Below are 15,651 nucleotides of genomic sequence, written 5' to 3'. Positions count from 1 at the left end.
AGAGCATCACTGGAGGATGCACACTTTGTTGTAGGGTTGGAGAGGATAACAAAAGTGGAGCAAAATCACATTGGAATTTCAGCAGGTATACTGAGATTTTATAGTCAAATCGCTAGAAATGTGGGAGCAAATGGAGGACAGAAATAATGGTTGTGTGAGACTTTTCATAAGGTAGAACTTGGATGCAAAATCCTAAGTAAAGCGGGAGAGATTTGAAATTGTTAGGAAAATTAAGCTTTGAAATGACAAATGATTAGGCAGCATATTAATGATAGTAAGTCAATAAAGGAACTTTGGTAATAATTGTCAAGAGTAATTCAAGTAATCATAACGTTAAATCCATTAGGCGTTTGAAGTTCATTTTTGATTCAGTGTTCACTTTTCTTAGGGTGTTCTTTTGATGCTCGGTCTGGTCTAGACAGTTATATTGGGTTTTGCTTTTCACCATGACTTTAAAATGATCCTTTTTTTCTGATTCGGTGATGAAACTTATAGATTTGCTTTGAGGCACATGTTTATTGGGATATGTGTATTGATTTGGATGGGATTTTATGTGTGATGTACATGCATGTCTCATATGATCCATCAATGAGAGGCTAAGAATGACTACAGCTCTACCTTCAATCCTATATTTCTAAGCAAACTCATCTCCAAACGCCTCGACCTGGGACTCAACACCTTCCTTTGCAACTGGATCCTTGACTTCCTGACCAACAGACTGCAATCAGTGAGGACAGGCAGCAACACCTCCACCATGATTATCCTCAACACTGGTGCCCCACAAGGCTGCATCCTCAGCCCTCTACTTTACTCCCCATACACTCACGACTTGTGTGGCCAGATTCTGGTCTAACTCCATCCACAGTGGTGGGCTGAATCTCAAATAACGATGATTTGGAGTACAGGAAGGAGACAGGGAGCTTAGTGGCATGGTGTCATGACAGCAACCTTTCCTTCAAGTGTCAACAAAACAAAAGACCTGGTTGTTGACTTCAGGAAGGGAGGTATTGCACACAACGTACATCAACAGTGCTGAGGTCAAGAGGTTTGAGAGCTTCAGGTTCCTAGGAGTGAACATCACCAACAGCCTGTCCTGGTCCAACTACATAGATGCCACAGACAAGTAAGTTCACCAGCACCTCTACTTCCTCAGAAGGCTAAAGAAATTTGGCTTGTCCCATTTGACCCTCACTAGTTTTATCGATGTACCATAGAAAGCATCCTATTCAGAGGCATCACGGCTTGGTATGGCAATTGCTCTGCCCATGACTGCAAGAAAGTGCAGAGACTTGTGGACACAGCTCAGCACATCACGGAAACCACCCTCCCCTCCGTGGACTCTGTCTACACTTCTCGTTGCCTCGGTAAAGCAGCCAACATAATCAAAGACCCCGCCCACCTGGGTCATTCTCTCTTCTTCCCCCTCCAGTTGGGCAGAAGATACAAAAGTCTGAAAGCATGTACTACCAGGCTCAAGGACAGCTTCTACCCCACTGTTATAAGACTATTGAACAGTCCCCAGTATGATAAGGTGGATTCTTGACCTCACAATTTGCCTTGTTTTGGCCTTGCACCTTATTGTTTGGTTCCACTGCACTTTCTCTGTAACTGTAACTCTTCATTCTGCATTTGTTTTCCCTTGTACTACCTCAATGCACTGGTGTGATGAGATGATCTGTATGGATGGCATGCAAAACGAAGTTTTTCACTGTACCTCAGTACATGTGACAATAATAAACCAATTTACCAATTTACCACTCTTGCACTCTGGAAGCATGCAGAACTGGCAGGCTGTGACATCAAACTTCATGCAACACTGATTGGTCAGCAGTGGTGCCAAACTGGATCTCAACAATTCAGACAACAGGATATGTTTGAACTGTATAGACAATACAACATTCAGTAGCAGGTAACACTTAGAATCTCTGCCTGGGGCTATCTGTCATTTACAGGTTTATTGGTGATTGGTTAGTTGCAGGGAGATGGTACAACAATTGTTATTCTGGGAAATGTAGGATTTTCAAGAGTGGTGTGAGTGGTTAGAATGCTTTAGCCAAAACCTGTACATTCCAGATATGGGGCTTTATAGGTTGTTCCTTTATGCATGCAAGTGTGACAGGCAGAATGATCAGATGAGCAAGGTTTCCTGTTGAGGGAGGAATAAGCAGGAGGGCAAGACATCAATGAGGAGGAAGGTGTCAATAAACTTCTTCATTTGTAGTTGTTGGGGCAGAGCGGTGCCAGAATCTCATTGCCAGTGGCAGTGTAAATGACGATTTGTCTCCAGATTTTTCGAGGCTGTTGCTGGGCCACTAGCAACATTTTATAACTTCATTGCTATGGACATTGTTGGAACAGTGAAGGAGACCAAAGGCAGAGATGTCAGATTGAGAATGGGATGGAGAATCAAATTGATGGGCAATCAGCTACCATTGCCTGGCTAGGTAGTTCTTCACTGAGTCCAAGGAAAAAGATTAATGTGGATCAGATTAATGGAGCAAGTGAAAGATATGCTGTCTGCAGTTTGTAAATCAGGGGAGATTGTAGTCTAAGGGAGTGTGGGATGTGAGAATAAGCATACAGAATGAATGTATTGTAATCTTCTAGCCCGCTGCAGGCCATTGACTTAGTGGTGACTCTTCCCATAATGGCCAACGTTGTCTTCCAGAGGTGGATTGAGGGATAATGGTGACAGTTAGAGCAGCATACATGTGCCTTTTAGTTGAGTTCAATGCCACGTGTAGCACTTTGTAGCAGAGGGAAGTTTGTAAGTGAATGTCTGGCAATGTATTTTGGTGATTTGGCTGTGTGTAAGCTTTGAAATGGAATGGTGAGGCTCAACATAGCAATGAACGTACTGTTACGGACTCAGTGAAAGTCCCTTTAAGATAGAGAGTGTGTGTGTATGTGTGTGTGGGGCGTGCTTACGTCAATAGAAGATAAAGGACGTAATGACGTTGTTGAAGAAGTAAGAAGAAGAGAGAGAGAGAAGGGAGAGAGACACCAGCCTGCTTTAGGTTGAGGATTTCGTGCTGGTGAAGCTCTGTCAGGTCATTGAGCTGATCCTCAAGCCGCTCACACCTGTATCGCTCTTCCTGCAAAGTTTGTAGCATCAGTGTATAATCCCTTTGATAGTGAGACTTCAAAGTGTCAAATGATTCCTCCAGCTGGGCCTGTGTCTCTTTTACTTGCTGCAGTTCTTGGAATAGCCCCTCGAAGCTCGAGCAGGCGAGGTCTAGCGTGTTGTTTTTGGAGGTGGCAGGTTCCAGTGGTGCCCCTGACACACTGTTGGCAGCTGATCCTGATGTGCCACTTGAGCATTCCTCCTCACTGCCATACTTGGGGCTGGACTGCAGGTTGCCACAGATGCCCAGGCCCTTGAGGCACTCCTCTGCCTGGGCTTCGTCCAGCGAGTCCTTCAGGGCAGGGATGTTGTCAGCGCTGCCAAACCTGTTGCGGAGGAGGGACGCGATCTCCCGTGGCTTGGAGACCACAGCGCCTGCAGCTGAGTGGGTGGCTTGTGAGAAGCTGGAGAGACCACCCCGTACACTACCCACGACACCCTCACTGAAACCCGTCACCTTGGCCCCTACGCCTCTCAGCCCCTGCTGCATGTCCCGCAACACATCTTTGGGCTGCCGAGGCATGCCATTGTGCTCAATCTCACGCAGCTTGCGGTGACACTGCTCCAGCTTGCGCTGCAGCTGCAGGATGGTCTGAGCCGACTTCTGGTTCTTCTTCTCGAAGACCTGCTTGATGCGGGCCCCCTGCTGTCGGTCAGCATTGTTGGCCAGCTGGTAACATCCCTGCCCTGAAGGACTCGCTGGACGAAGCCCAGGCAGAGGAGTGCCTCAAGGGCCTGGGCATCTGTGGCAACCTGCAGTCCAGCCCCAAGTATGGCAGTATGTTACGGACTCAGTGAAAGTCCCTTTAAGATAGAGAGTGTGTGTGTATGTGTGTGTGGGGCGTGCTTACGTCAATAGAAGATAAAGGACGTAATGACGTTGTTGAAGAAGTAAGAAGAAGAGAGAGAGAGAAGGGAGAGAGACACCAGCCTGCTTGTTTTCTCTATCGATGGATGAGAAACAATAACTGTGTTTACCACTGAAATCCATGTATGGAAAAGTTGGAAGTAATCCGGTGGAGTTCACTTTGTTGCTGACCTGTAGAAGGAAACAGGTATTTGTGTGTGGACGACCACAAGGATGTGGTTTGGTATTTGGATTTTGGGTCCCATCCTTGACTAATAGAAATTGATGGAAACTTGGTCTTGGGGGTGTAATACATTGGTCAGCATGTAAGGGTGGTGGTGTGATTTGTGGGATTCACTGACCCCCAACTACATGTGTGAACTCAGTAAACTCTGTTGGGTCTGGTGGTATTATCACTAATGGATAGCCATTTTTTTACAGCATACTCATTCACCACAACCACACCACCTCCTTTCCTTGCCTCTCCCCTTCCCTACTAAAAGCAGGTGAATAAGGGCCAAAAAGAAGTTAAAATCATGCAAATCTCAACCTGCCTCCAACACACCCTGAGTGATTGCTTGTGAAAGCATTTGCAGAAAAAGGGCCCCATAGTCAATCTATATCTGTCCTATCAAATCCCTTTCTTTTAAGATAAGATAAGATATCTTTTATTAGTCACATGTACATCGAAACACACAGTGAGATGCATCTTTTGCGCAGAGTGTTCTGGGAGCAGCCCACAAGTGTCGCCACGCTTTCAGCGCCAATATAGCATGCCCACAACTTCCTAATCCGTACATCTTTTGGATTGTGGGAGGAAACCGGAGCACCTGGAGGAAACCCACACAGACACAGAGAGAATGTACAAACTCCTTACAGACAGTGGTCGGAATTGAACCCTGGTCGCTGGCACTGTAAAGCATTACACTAACCGCTATACTACTGTGCCTTACATTTAGCATTTGGGGTAGAAATTTGACATCAGGTGCTTGTGCTAAATGAGTCACATAGAAGCAGTCACACATTGGGCACCATTTCTGGAATTTGGTTCTATTGACTTCAATAAATAAAATTGAGAAGGGAATCGGTATGAAGTGTGCAGGCATTAATATGTGTTGTATTTAGCATGTGACTGTGGACAATTTTTTTCTTGTTTACACCTATCTTCATAATTTAATCCTTTAAACTCCAATCCCTGGTGAAACTGCACTCTACATCCTCCAAGGTCACTACCTTCTTCCTGAAACATAGTGTCCAGATCTGAAAACAGTCTTTCACACAGGGTCTGATCAAGCCTCCATGCAACTGCAATATAACTTCTTCCCTTAGAGATAACATATCATTCATTTGAGACAGTGTATTAGCAGCATTTCACACTACTTTGCAATGAAGTGATTTGAGTAAATGTGTTAGAAATAACCCATGCACATTAGGAGAATAAAAACCATCTGCAGTGCAGTGGGCAGAAGTAGAATTCGTCTATTTACTCCTGCCCACTCTCTCATTGATAAACTGGGTCGACTTCAGAAGACAACTTTCTGCTCTCTTGCAGTTTCTGGTTACCTTCCTTACAGTTAAATGCTTTAACAAGATAGGTGAATATGAGCTTACCAAAAGAAAGCAACGGAGCAGATACTGTAACTCATTGAATATCAAAAGGAAAAGAATGTTCTGCTCATACTGCACAACACATTCACTTCAAGAAATTTTCAACCAGAATGTTGACATCAGCAACTGGTTACTGTGCATGAGGTGCTGAGATTATTTTAATGAACCTTCTATTTGAAAGATAAACTTAAACAATTGTAAAGGGGTAGTAAATAAGAACAATTTACTCATAGGTACAATTCATGTCATCTGTTCTGTTTAAACTCCATAAAAATGCATGCATTTAGTAGAAAAATAATATTCGAGAAAATGCAGTCATGGTGTCCAAAATCGATCTTGTCATGAATTTTCATGAACAAGCTTTATTTCTTTGGGATTTGTTTACTAAAGTTATATTGCATAGCACAATGATTTTCATATTATGCTGTGAAATTTTCTCAAAACCTTACTGGTAAGCCCAACTGGTAATTGGGCTGCTGGCACATGGAGCACAATAGTGCAATTGAATAAATGAGATATGGGCTTACCGAACATGATACAGTGGAGGGTGTTAAGCACGTGCAATGATGTCAAAAGGAGTGCAGCACTCATATTGATAAATAGTGGAGACCAGTCCCACAAATGCCTGGGGCCATAATTGGAGGGTTGAAGTCACCTTTGCTATCTAATACCAAGGGGTCCAACCAAGATACCCATCATTTTCCATATAGGTTTCCCTTTAAGTGTTCTTTCTTCATGATTAATCTCACCCCATATTACTGCTGATGTCCTCAGGTACCCTCAGACATCTCCCCAAAACCATTCCTAACCACTCATCTTTCCCTTGCATTCCTCTTTCTCTGCCCTGCAGTCCTTTCCACCCACAACCCCCAATCCACTCCAGAACTCAATTCCTTCCACACTCTTCATTATCCACAATAGCAGGAGATTGTAGATGAAAGGCTTTATGTGATTTTCCTTGTGTAAGGCCTAACACCTTAGGATTTAGGCACAGTAAAATATTGCAGCCAGAGGACCTGGCACGCATGACTAGCATGTTACAATTTCAAGGCCAGTGGATTTGGCACCTGTTTTGTATTGACTTCAATAGTATCTTAAGCCCACTGTGATATCTTTTCAATGAAAGTCAGAAGAAAATTATTTGTAAGTTACCTACATATGCAAATAAATACTTTACCTACCTTTATCCTACTTTTTCTTTATTAAACTGTTGGTTCAGTGGTGTAAATGCTCTGCATTCTAAGATGAAAGGGAAACATGGATGCTAACAAAGCCCAGCAAATTAAACCAATTGGATTGAATGAACGTGGCCTTCACTAAGCGAGTGAGTAAGTGACCTCTTCCATTAGTTCTAAATGGTCTTTTCCATCTTCATTTGTCAGGTGGTAAACAGATTAGGTGAATCACCATCACATTATAGAAACTGCCTTATTTTTGTTTTGATTGATTTCAATGGAAATGACAGATAGGAGGCTTTTGTCAATGTGTGGGCTTCCTGCAATAATTTACTGCCCGGGTAGTGAAGATTTATTTCTAAGGTCAGGCCATCAGCAGTCTAAAAGATCACAGCAGGTACAATACTGAAATAATTTACTTTTGCTTGTGCAAAGTTAACCATGATCTGCATGACATATTAAGAGAGCCTAGAATTTCTTATCGGTCTGCATTCCAAATTTGCCAGATCTTGACTTGTCAGCAATCCTCAGTGGCAATCTCACAAACCTTGCTAATGTTGACTCTAGCTGCACCTTTTTGTCATCTACTGTAATATTTAAATTTTATTTACAGCGTGGTAACAGGCCCTTCCAGCCCAACGAGTCCGCGCTGCCAATTTTAAACCCAAATTAACCTACCCGTACGTCTTTGCAATGTGGGAGGAAACCGGAGCACCCAGAGGAAACCCACACAGACACAGGAGAACGTACAAACTCCTTACAGACAGTGACGGGAATCGAACCCCGATCGCTGGTGCAGTAATAGCGTCGCGCTAACCACTATGCTACTGTGCTGCCGTCTATGCTACCGTGCTGTTCTGAGCTACAAACATTTACAGTTAGGTTAAGGATTAATTGATTTTCTATTATTGTGTTTACATGACCACTTACAGAGGGAGAAGAGTTACCTTATTGTCCTTTTATTGCTTTTGAATTGTATGTATTAAAACAAATAATCAATATTCTCTATTACAAAGTATTTTTGGTCATAGTCCAACTGATTGCTGCCAATATTGAAGTTCCACATGAGGATCCTTTAACGCTGCTTCATTGAACAATATCGGCATAACTTTCTAATCCTTTTCTTCTGATGTACCCCTCCTAGCTAAAGTCATCAATGTTATTAAATACATATTCATTCTATACTTTTTTTTCTCTGGGATCTTTTAATTTAATTAATATTTCTAACAACAGTTATAAATACATTTTATCAATGATTTTTATTGCAAATTATTATTTTTGCAGAAATTAAAATCTGGCAGTGCATGTTAGTGCCATGCATTTACTTTTGCACTCTGTTTATCAGTAAAGTGTACTTGAATTGTTCTCTTACCTCAGGCAACTTGTGCAATCCAAAACTGATGTAACTGCTGCTATACACTTACAGAATAAAAGGCCCAAGACAGTTTGGAAACATCAAATGAGACAGGTATTACAATAAGGATCAATACAATGCTTTTGATTGTTGAACTGTGTTCCAGATCACATAGCTCACAGAATAACATTGGGTTTCAAAGTGTAAGAAGGCATAGTCACAAGTTTCTAGAAACTGCTAAAGATTTAACATGACTGAACATACAGTATAGCAGCATTCTAAGGATACATTTTAAGTTTTCAAGTTTTAGCATGTATAATTTGAAATAAATAGTTTGCTAAAAACAAATTCAAAAGCAAAACAAAATATCATCTGTAAGAACATAAAATGGCAAAAACTGAACTGTTTCTGAACAGTTACACAATGAATGATCCAGCCTGATTTATGCTGAACCACATTCATCTCAGCCCAATGTTTAATTGGTTCTCAATATTTCATCCCCACATAAAACCTACTAAATCATTAACTATATAATTTCCAATATCTGGGATCATTTAGAGACAGAGTAGTATATTGTGTTAGAAAGCGCCATCTCTGAGTTCTGGATTCTGCCCTTTGCCCTGGGATGTGTTCAAGGACAGACCCTAACAATGTGATTGGATTTCTTTTCTCTGAAAGTTGTCTGGAGTTTCCAATAAAATGACCCTGGATATTCTCTTAATGAGTTATTTGTGAATTAGTAAACATATTAGTCCTCTGAGTTCTGGGTCCAAAGAGACTAAAACAGAAGAGTTACTGCAATTCAGCTTTAAATTTATTATCTTTTCAAATAAATTATCTCAATATCCAGGCAGATGCCTACAGTGTTTCATTTTCCTGCATATCACTTTATTATCTATGTTTTAACATAATGGTTGGCTTAAGTAAGAGTTCAGAAAAAAATCAAATAAAAAATTCACCTTGAATGAAGCTGCACAGATGAAAAAAATGTTAAACCTGTTTACTTTCATTAACAAACATACAATGCAAAATTTCAAATAGCAAACATTTCATAGAAATTCTGCTCTTTATCAGTGTATTGATTAATGTTCACGCAAATTTCCTATTAGAGTAAGTGCATTAACAATGCTGTTAAATAATGTACAAAGTAATGCTACATATATGCATTGCTCAAGTGTTTCAGCAGGATTTTAATACATTAGTACTTATAAAATGTATCTATACACTAAAGTTTCCTAATCATGAAATTTCAGTGCTGAATGTTTTTATGTTCATTTCTACTTAATGTTTCCTTACTTGAAGTGACATTTTCTGGAAATAGCACATTACTGAATGTAATATGAGTGGACAAAGTATTCAGGTCTGAACTTCACTGATAAGAAAATGCGCTCTACAAGTGAAAAACAAGACGAGGACCAAGTCTGATGAAGAATTAAAGGGATATTTCTATGTGAAGAGTAATTGACAGGCTTCTTTTCGGGTTTTTAGATGTCAGTGTAATGGTCAACCTTATAACTTTCACTGTTATTTTGGAATTAATTAAATAGTAGCGCCTAAAATATACTAAAGAACCAAATATCTAGAGGTTGCCATCTGAGCTGTCCTGTTTTGCTCAAGGACTGCATCTTCATAGTACCAATCTGATAAACTTGGCATTGGAATTCAAGGGTGTGCCTGCAGTTGCTGTATTAAGTATTAATGTATTAAAATATACAACACTGAACAATACATCACAGAAATAGACCCTTTGGCCCCTATATCTTTGCCAAGTGTGATGCCAAATTTAAACTAATTCCATCTACCCGTATGCGATCCGTATCCCTCCATTCCCTGCATATCGTGTCTGCTTCCACCACCACCACCAGGCACCTGTCACCCTCTGTGTAAAAAATTTGCTTTTCAAATATCCTTTAAACTTTCCTCCTCTCACCTTAAAACTCTATTATTTGACATTTCACCTTGGGAAAAAGACTCTGATTCTCTACCCTGTCTATCTCTCTTATACTTTTATATACTTCTATCCCCTCCGCTTCTGACTCTCCAGCGAAAACAATCCAAGTTTGTCCGACCTCTCACAGTCCAAAGACATACGGGTTAGGAAGTTGTGGGCGTGCTATGTCGGCACCAGAAGTGTGGCCACACTTGTGGGCTGCCCCCAGAAGACTCTATGCAAAAGATACATTTCACTCTGTGTTCCGATGTACATGTGACTAATAAAGATATCTTATCTTATATAAGATACCAAAGCCTGAAAGCATGTATCACCAGGCTCAAGGGCAGCTTCTATCCCATTGTTATAAGACTCATGAATGACCTCTTGTTCGATAAAGTTGAACTCTTGATCTCTCAGTCTATCTCATCATGGCCCTTTCGCCTTATTTGTCTACCTGTACTGCACTTTCTCTATAACTGTAACACTATGTTCTGCATTCTGTTCTTGCATTTCTCTTTGTACTACCGTAATGTACTTATGTTTGGAATGATCTGCCTGGATAGCACTCAAAAGAAACTTTTTCTCTTTATCTCAGTACATGTGACAATAACAAACCAACTACCAGTGACCAATTACTGATGCAAAGTACTCATTCAGTACCTCGCCTGCATCCTCTAGCTCCAGGCATAAATTCCCTCCTTTGCCCTTGAGTGGTCCTATGCTCTCCCTTGCCATTCCTTTGTGCACGGTAGTGTAGTGGTTAGCATAACGCTATTACAGTGCCAGTAACCCTGTTCAATTCTGGCCACTGTCTGTAAGGAGTTTGTATGTTCTCCCTGCGTCCACGTGGGTTTCCCCCGGGGGCTCCAGTTTCCTCCCACATTCCAAAGGCTTACGGGTTAGGAAGATGTGGGCATGATATGTTGGTGCTGGAAGCATGGCGACACTTGTGGGCTGCCCGCAGAACACTCTATGCAACAGATGCATTTCACTGTGTGTTTCACTGTACATGTGACTAATAAAGATATCTTATCTTTTAAAGTATGTATAAACTGCCTCCAGATTTTCCTTATTCGTACCCACTAAGGACATTTCATGGCACCTTTTGGCCTTCCTGATTCCCTGTTTAAGTTCCCTCCTGCTTTCTTCATATTCCTTAAGGTTTCAGCTTCCTAAACTTTACCTATGCTTCCTTTTACATTTTGACTAAATCGCTTGTCATCCAAGGTTTCTGAATCTTGCCATCTTCGTCTTTCTTCCTCAAAGTGAGGCTCAACAGGCAAGTGTGAAATATATTGGAGCTGGTGCATTCAATGCAGATGAATTTTTAATTGGAGGAAGAACTTGTAATTTCTGCCAAACATCTTTCCGGCAATGAAAATTTAAATTTGTAAATGCAGCGTCCTTTTCCTTCAGAATAAAGTTAACTTTGTTCTGTCTGTCTCTTTTACCTTTCTCTCTCTCTCTCTAAATCATTTCTTTTCTTCCCTCTATTTTGCTTTCTGTGTAATTAAGGTAGAATTTCTAGTTTATCCTTTCTTGTTTAACATCTAACATACATCAAGAGCAAGGGGATAATTAGGGAGAGGGTAGGACCACTCAAGGATAAAGGAAGGAACATGTGCTTGGAGGCGGAGGGTGTGGACAAGATCTTAAATGAGTACTTTGCATCGGTATTCACCAAGGAAACGGACATGAAAGATAGTGAGATCAGTGTGGAGCATGGTAATATGCTGGGGCATTTTGAGATAAAGAAAGAGGTGGTGTCGGGTCTCTTGAGGAACGTTAAGTTGGATAAGTCCCCAGGGCCTGATGCGATATACCCCAGGTTATTGAGAGAGGCAAGCAATGAGATTGCTGGGGCCTCGACCAAGATCTTTGTGTCCTATGAGGCGAGGTCCCAAAGGACTGACGAGCAGATAATGTTGTTCTTTTGTTCAAGAAGGCAACTAGGATAATCTTGGAAATTATAGACCAGTGAGTCTCACATGAGTGGTAGGGAAGCTGTTGGAGAGGATTCTCAGGAATAGGATTTATGAACATTTGGTAAAACATGGCCTAATTAAGAACAGTCAGCATGGCTTTGTGTGGGGCATGTCATGTCTTACTAACTAGATTGAGTTTTTCGAGGAGGTGATGAAGGTGTTCGGTGAAGGTAGAGCAGTGGATGTTGTCTACATGGATTTTAGTAAGGCATTCAGCCACTTTCCTCCATGAGATTAAGATGCATGGGATCCGTGGTGACTTGGCCATTTGGATTCAGAATTGGCTTGCCCATAGAAGACAGAGGGTAATGGTCAATGGGTCTTATTATGGATAGAGGTCTATGACCGGTGGTGTTCTGCAGGGATCCCTACTGGGATGTCTGCTGTTTGTGATATAAATAAATGACTTGGATGAAAACATGGATGGGTGGGTTAGTAAATTTGCAGATGATACAAAGATTGGTGGTATGGATGGTATAGAAGTTTGCCAAAGGAGACAGCAAGATATGAATCAGTTGCAGATGTGGGCAGAGGAATGGCAGATGGAGTTTACTCTGGGCAAGTGTGAGGTGTTGCATTTTGGGAGATCAAATGCAAAGGGAAAGTACAGTTAATGGCAGGACCCTTAACAACGTGGATGTACAGAGGGATCTTGGGGTCCAAGTGCATAGCTCCCTGAAAGTGGACGCACAAGTAAATAAGGCTTATGATATGCTTGCCTTTATTAGCCGAGGCATTGAGTTCAAGAGTCAGGAAGTTATGTTGCAGCTTTATAAAACTGGTTAGGCTGCATCTGGAGTATTGCATTCAGTTCTGGTCACCCCGTCATAGGAAGGATATGGAGGCTATGGAGAGGGTGCAGAAGAGGTTTACTAGGATGCTGCCTGGATTAGAGGGCATGTGCTATCTGGAGAAGTTGTACAAACTATGGTTGTTTTCTTTGGAGTGGCAGAGGCTGAGGGGAGACCTGAAAGAAGTTTATAAAATTATGAGAGGCATAGATAGAGTTGACAGCTGGTATCTTTTTCCCAGGGTCGAAACGTCTAATACTAGAGAGCATGCGTTTAAGGTGAGAGGGGGAAAGTTCAAGGAGATGTATGGGGCAAGTTTTTTTCCACAGTGAGTGGTGTGTGCCTGAAATGCGCTGCCAAGGATGGTGGTGGAGGCAAATATGATAGAGGCACTTAAGAGGCTTTTAGACAGGCCCATGAATATGTAGGGAGTGGAGAGATATGGACCATATGTAGACAGAAGGGATTAGGTGTCAGTCATTAGCTTAATTAGTTTGGCACAACATCGTGGGCCGAAGGGCCTGTTCCTGTGCTGTACTGTTCTATGTTCTATCTGTATGAGCTTGAGGATGCTTCAGTCTGACTGGTTGAATAGCCACTCTGATTTAGACCTACACACATGCTGTAGAGAACAGTCCAGTGAACCTGCTCATAAATGCAGGAACAAAAAGTATCCCTGAGCAGCTGTCACCACAGTGAGAGTAGAGCACTGGCTATTCATTAAAGACTGCAAAATCCAAGCCAAGATTTGTTTGAGAAATTGTGTACACATAGCCATGATATCCTGTCAGGTCCAAGCAGAAACTTATGTGTTGCACATCTGTAATTTCATAAGTTTTCTGCCTGCAAGCACTATACCAGAGCTAGAGTAACATACACCCTCGACCAACTGGAGTCTGTAAGTCAGGGAACAGACACATTTTGGTCCTACTTGCATGCAAACACATTCTGCTCAGGAATAGGCCATTGGCAATAAAATCCATGACTTCAAGCAGTATTCAGCTGTGATTCAAGATAAGTGTGTCTTCTTTTAAATAAGGTTCTTTTTTACAAAAAGTGAAGACTTTAATGTGATGTGTAAGAAACTTGTGCCATTCTTTGTTTCCATTTGATTGCTTAGAAATAGAGTATAAAACATCATTGCAAACTAAATAAATATTCTAGCTGGGCTACGTTTATATTCCTTTATAATCAGAGATGAGATCATTAACTGAGGTCACTGCAGCATGGATCATTAACACTGAAGTCTGTTTTGAGAAACAATGGGGCTAGATTTCCTCTTTCTTTTAAAAAAATCAAATACTTTCTTTTTTTAGTTTAATCTACAACCTGATAATAAAGTCATGGGAACCTGCATTTTTAAAATTTGTTCTTCCTGAAAATGTGGTTTTACTAGCCACAATGAAAAATGAACAATGATCTTTTCATACTTGTACCTGTGATAAAGATCCTTTAATGCTTCTAAAGCTACTAATGAGCTACATGACTGATATAACTGTTCAAAACGTTGTGAATACAACTGTGAAGGACGCAGTATTTATGGATAATGTTCAATGGTATTGTGAAAGCCCCCCTAAGTGAGCAGGTCTTGTAGGTACTGATAACCCTTACAACAAATCATTGCATGCACTCTTCTGAATTACACAAAGAGAGAAACAAGAGCAGCAAACTGTCAGTGAAAAGAACAAAGTTAGCATTTAATAGGAGGTCAAGAACAGGTTGTGCAACTTAACAAAGAGTGAAGATAACGTATAACCATTACTTTAAAATAGAAGCACAAGATATGGAGATAAGGCATGGTTATAAAATAAAAGTCTCCTAACAATCTTCAAAGCTTTTGATTCAGAAATCGTTCCTTTAGGTAGGAAAATATCTTATGTCTCTGCGCCATTTGAGAATGGTAAAAAGAGGAAATCAGGAAATTATAGACCAGTTATCTTAAAGCAAAATTACTGGGAAATAACTAGAGTCCATCATTGAGATAGAATGGGTAAACACCCGGACATTTTTCAGTTGATCAGATAAAGCCAGCATCAATCAACACTCTAATTCCATCACTCCTACCAAAAGCTTTGTGAAAACCTAACTCATTTTCAGGGCTTTCATTTCCCTCCCACATAATTTCATCCATCATAATTTGGCATATCTTTTCTTTTCATTCTTGAACGTCCTGCGCCATTTCCTGCATTTGGACTGTTGACAGTTCTTCTACAAATTAACTTTGTTCTTTCACCTTCTAGTGACATCTACTCATCATTTTTGGAGGAGTGGGCATCCTCAGCTCAATGCTGAACATAACTGAGTAACTCATTCCACCTAAAACAACACTACTCTTTTTTTAAAATCTTATTCAACTTTCTTTCCAAAATTTTCTAAACCTTTATAATCCATTTGTAATTTTCTTCCCCTGTGAAAATGTTCACCATACTGTGTGTTACACAGTATCCGTCAGATTAAAGCTAGACATGAAGGCAGATTTCTTTTGCATAAGATGTGCTATGTGAGCCTCCCTGTAGGCAAGATCTGTGCCATCATTAGGTCATAGCTAAACTGTCAAAATGCGGTACTGAAAGCAGATGTCTGAATGTAAAATTTTAGTTATTTTTATTATGTGTGCTGAAAAAAGATCCAGGCCTTACATTTTCTCTTGACGCACAGGCACCAGTTGATGGTTTGTATCAGTCACAACATCCCATGAATTTTCTCCCATGACAGCATTTATAATTCTTATGCGATTTGGTCCATTTAATTGGAAATAATATACATTTAGATTAAATTCTGTAGAAAAAAAACTACTTCACATTCTCACAACTTAACCAGTCTGCAAATATACT

The 15,651-nt window shown here is 40.8% G+C and overlaps 1 protein-coding gene across 1 annotated transcript in view; it reads right to left on the bottom strand.

Moving 5' to 3' along the window:
* Positions 1–325: 325 nt before the first annotated feature.
* LOC127572929 (transmembrane and coiled-coil domains protein 1-like) overlaps positions 326–15,651 on the bottom strand; it is a 109,024-nt gene continuing 93,698 nt past the window's right edge. The window contains exons 2-3 of the mRNA XM_052020656.1: positions 3,005–3,823; positions 326–471 (exon numbers count right to left, since the gene is read on the bottom strand). Coding sequence (XP_051876616.1) covers positions 326–471; positions 3,005–3,823 — 965 coding nt within the window. The remainder of the gene's footprint in view (positions 472–3,004; positions 3,824–15,651) is intronic.

The sequence above is a fragment of the Pristis pectinata genome, chromosome 7 (assembly GCF_009764475.1).
Source record: "Pristis pectinata isolate sPriPec2 chromosome 7, sPriPec2.1.pri, whole genome shotgun sequence".
Lineage (NCBI taxonomy): Eukaryota > Metazoa > Chordata > Chondrichthyes > Rhinopristiformes > Pristidae > Pristis > Pristis pectinata.
Note: the sequence above shows the minus strand (reverse complement) of the source record. Positions and strands in the feature narration are given on the sequence as shown.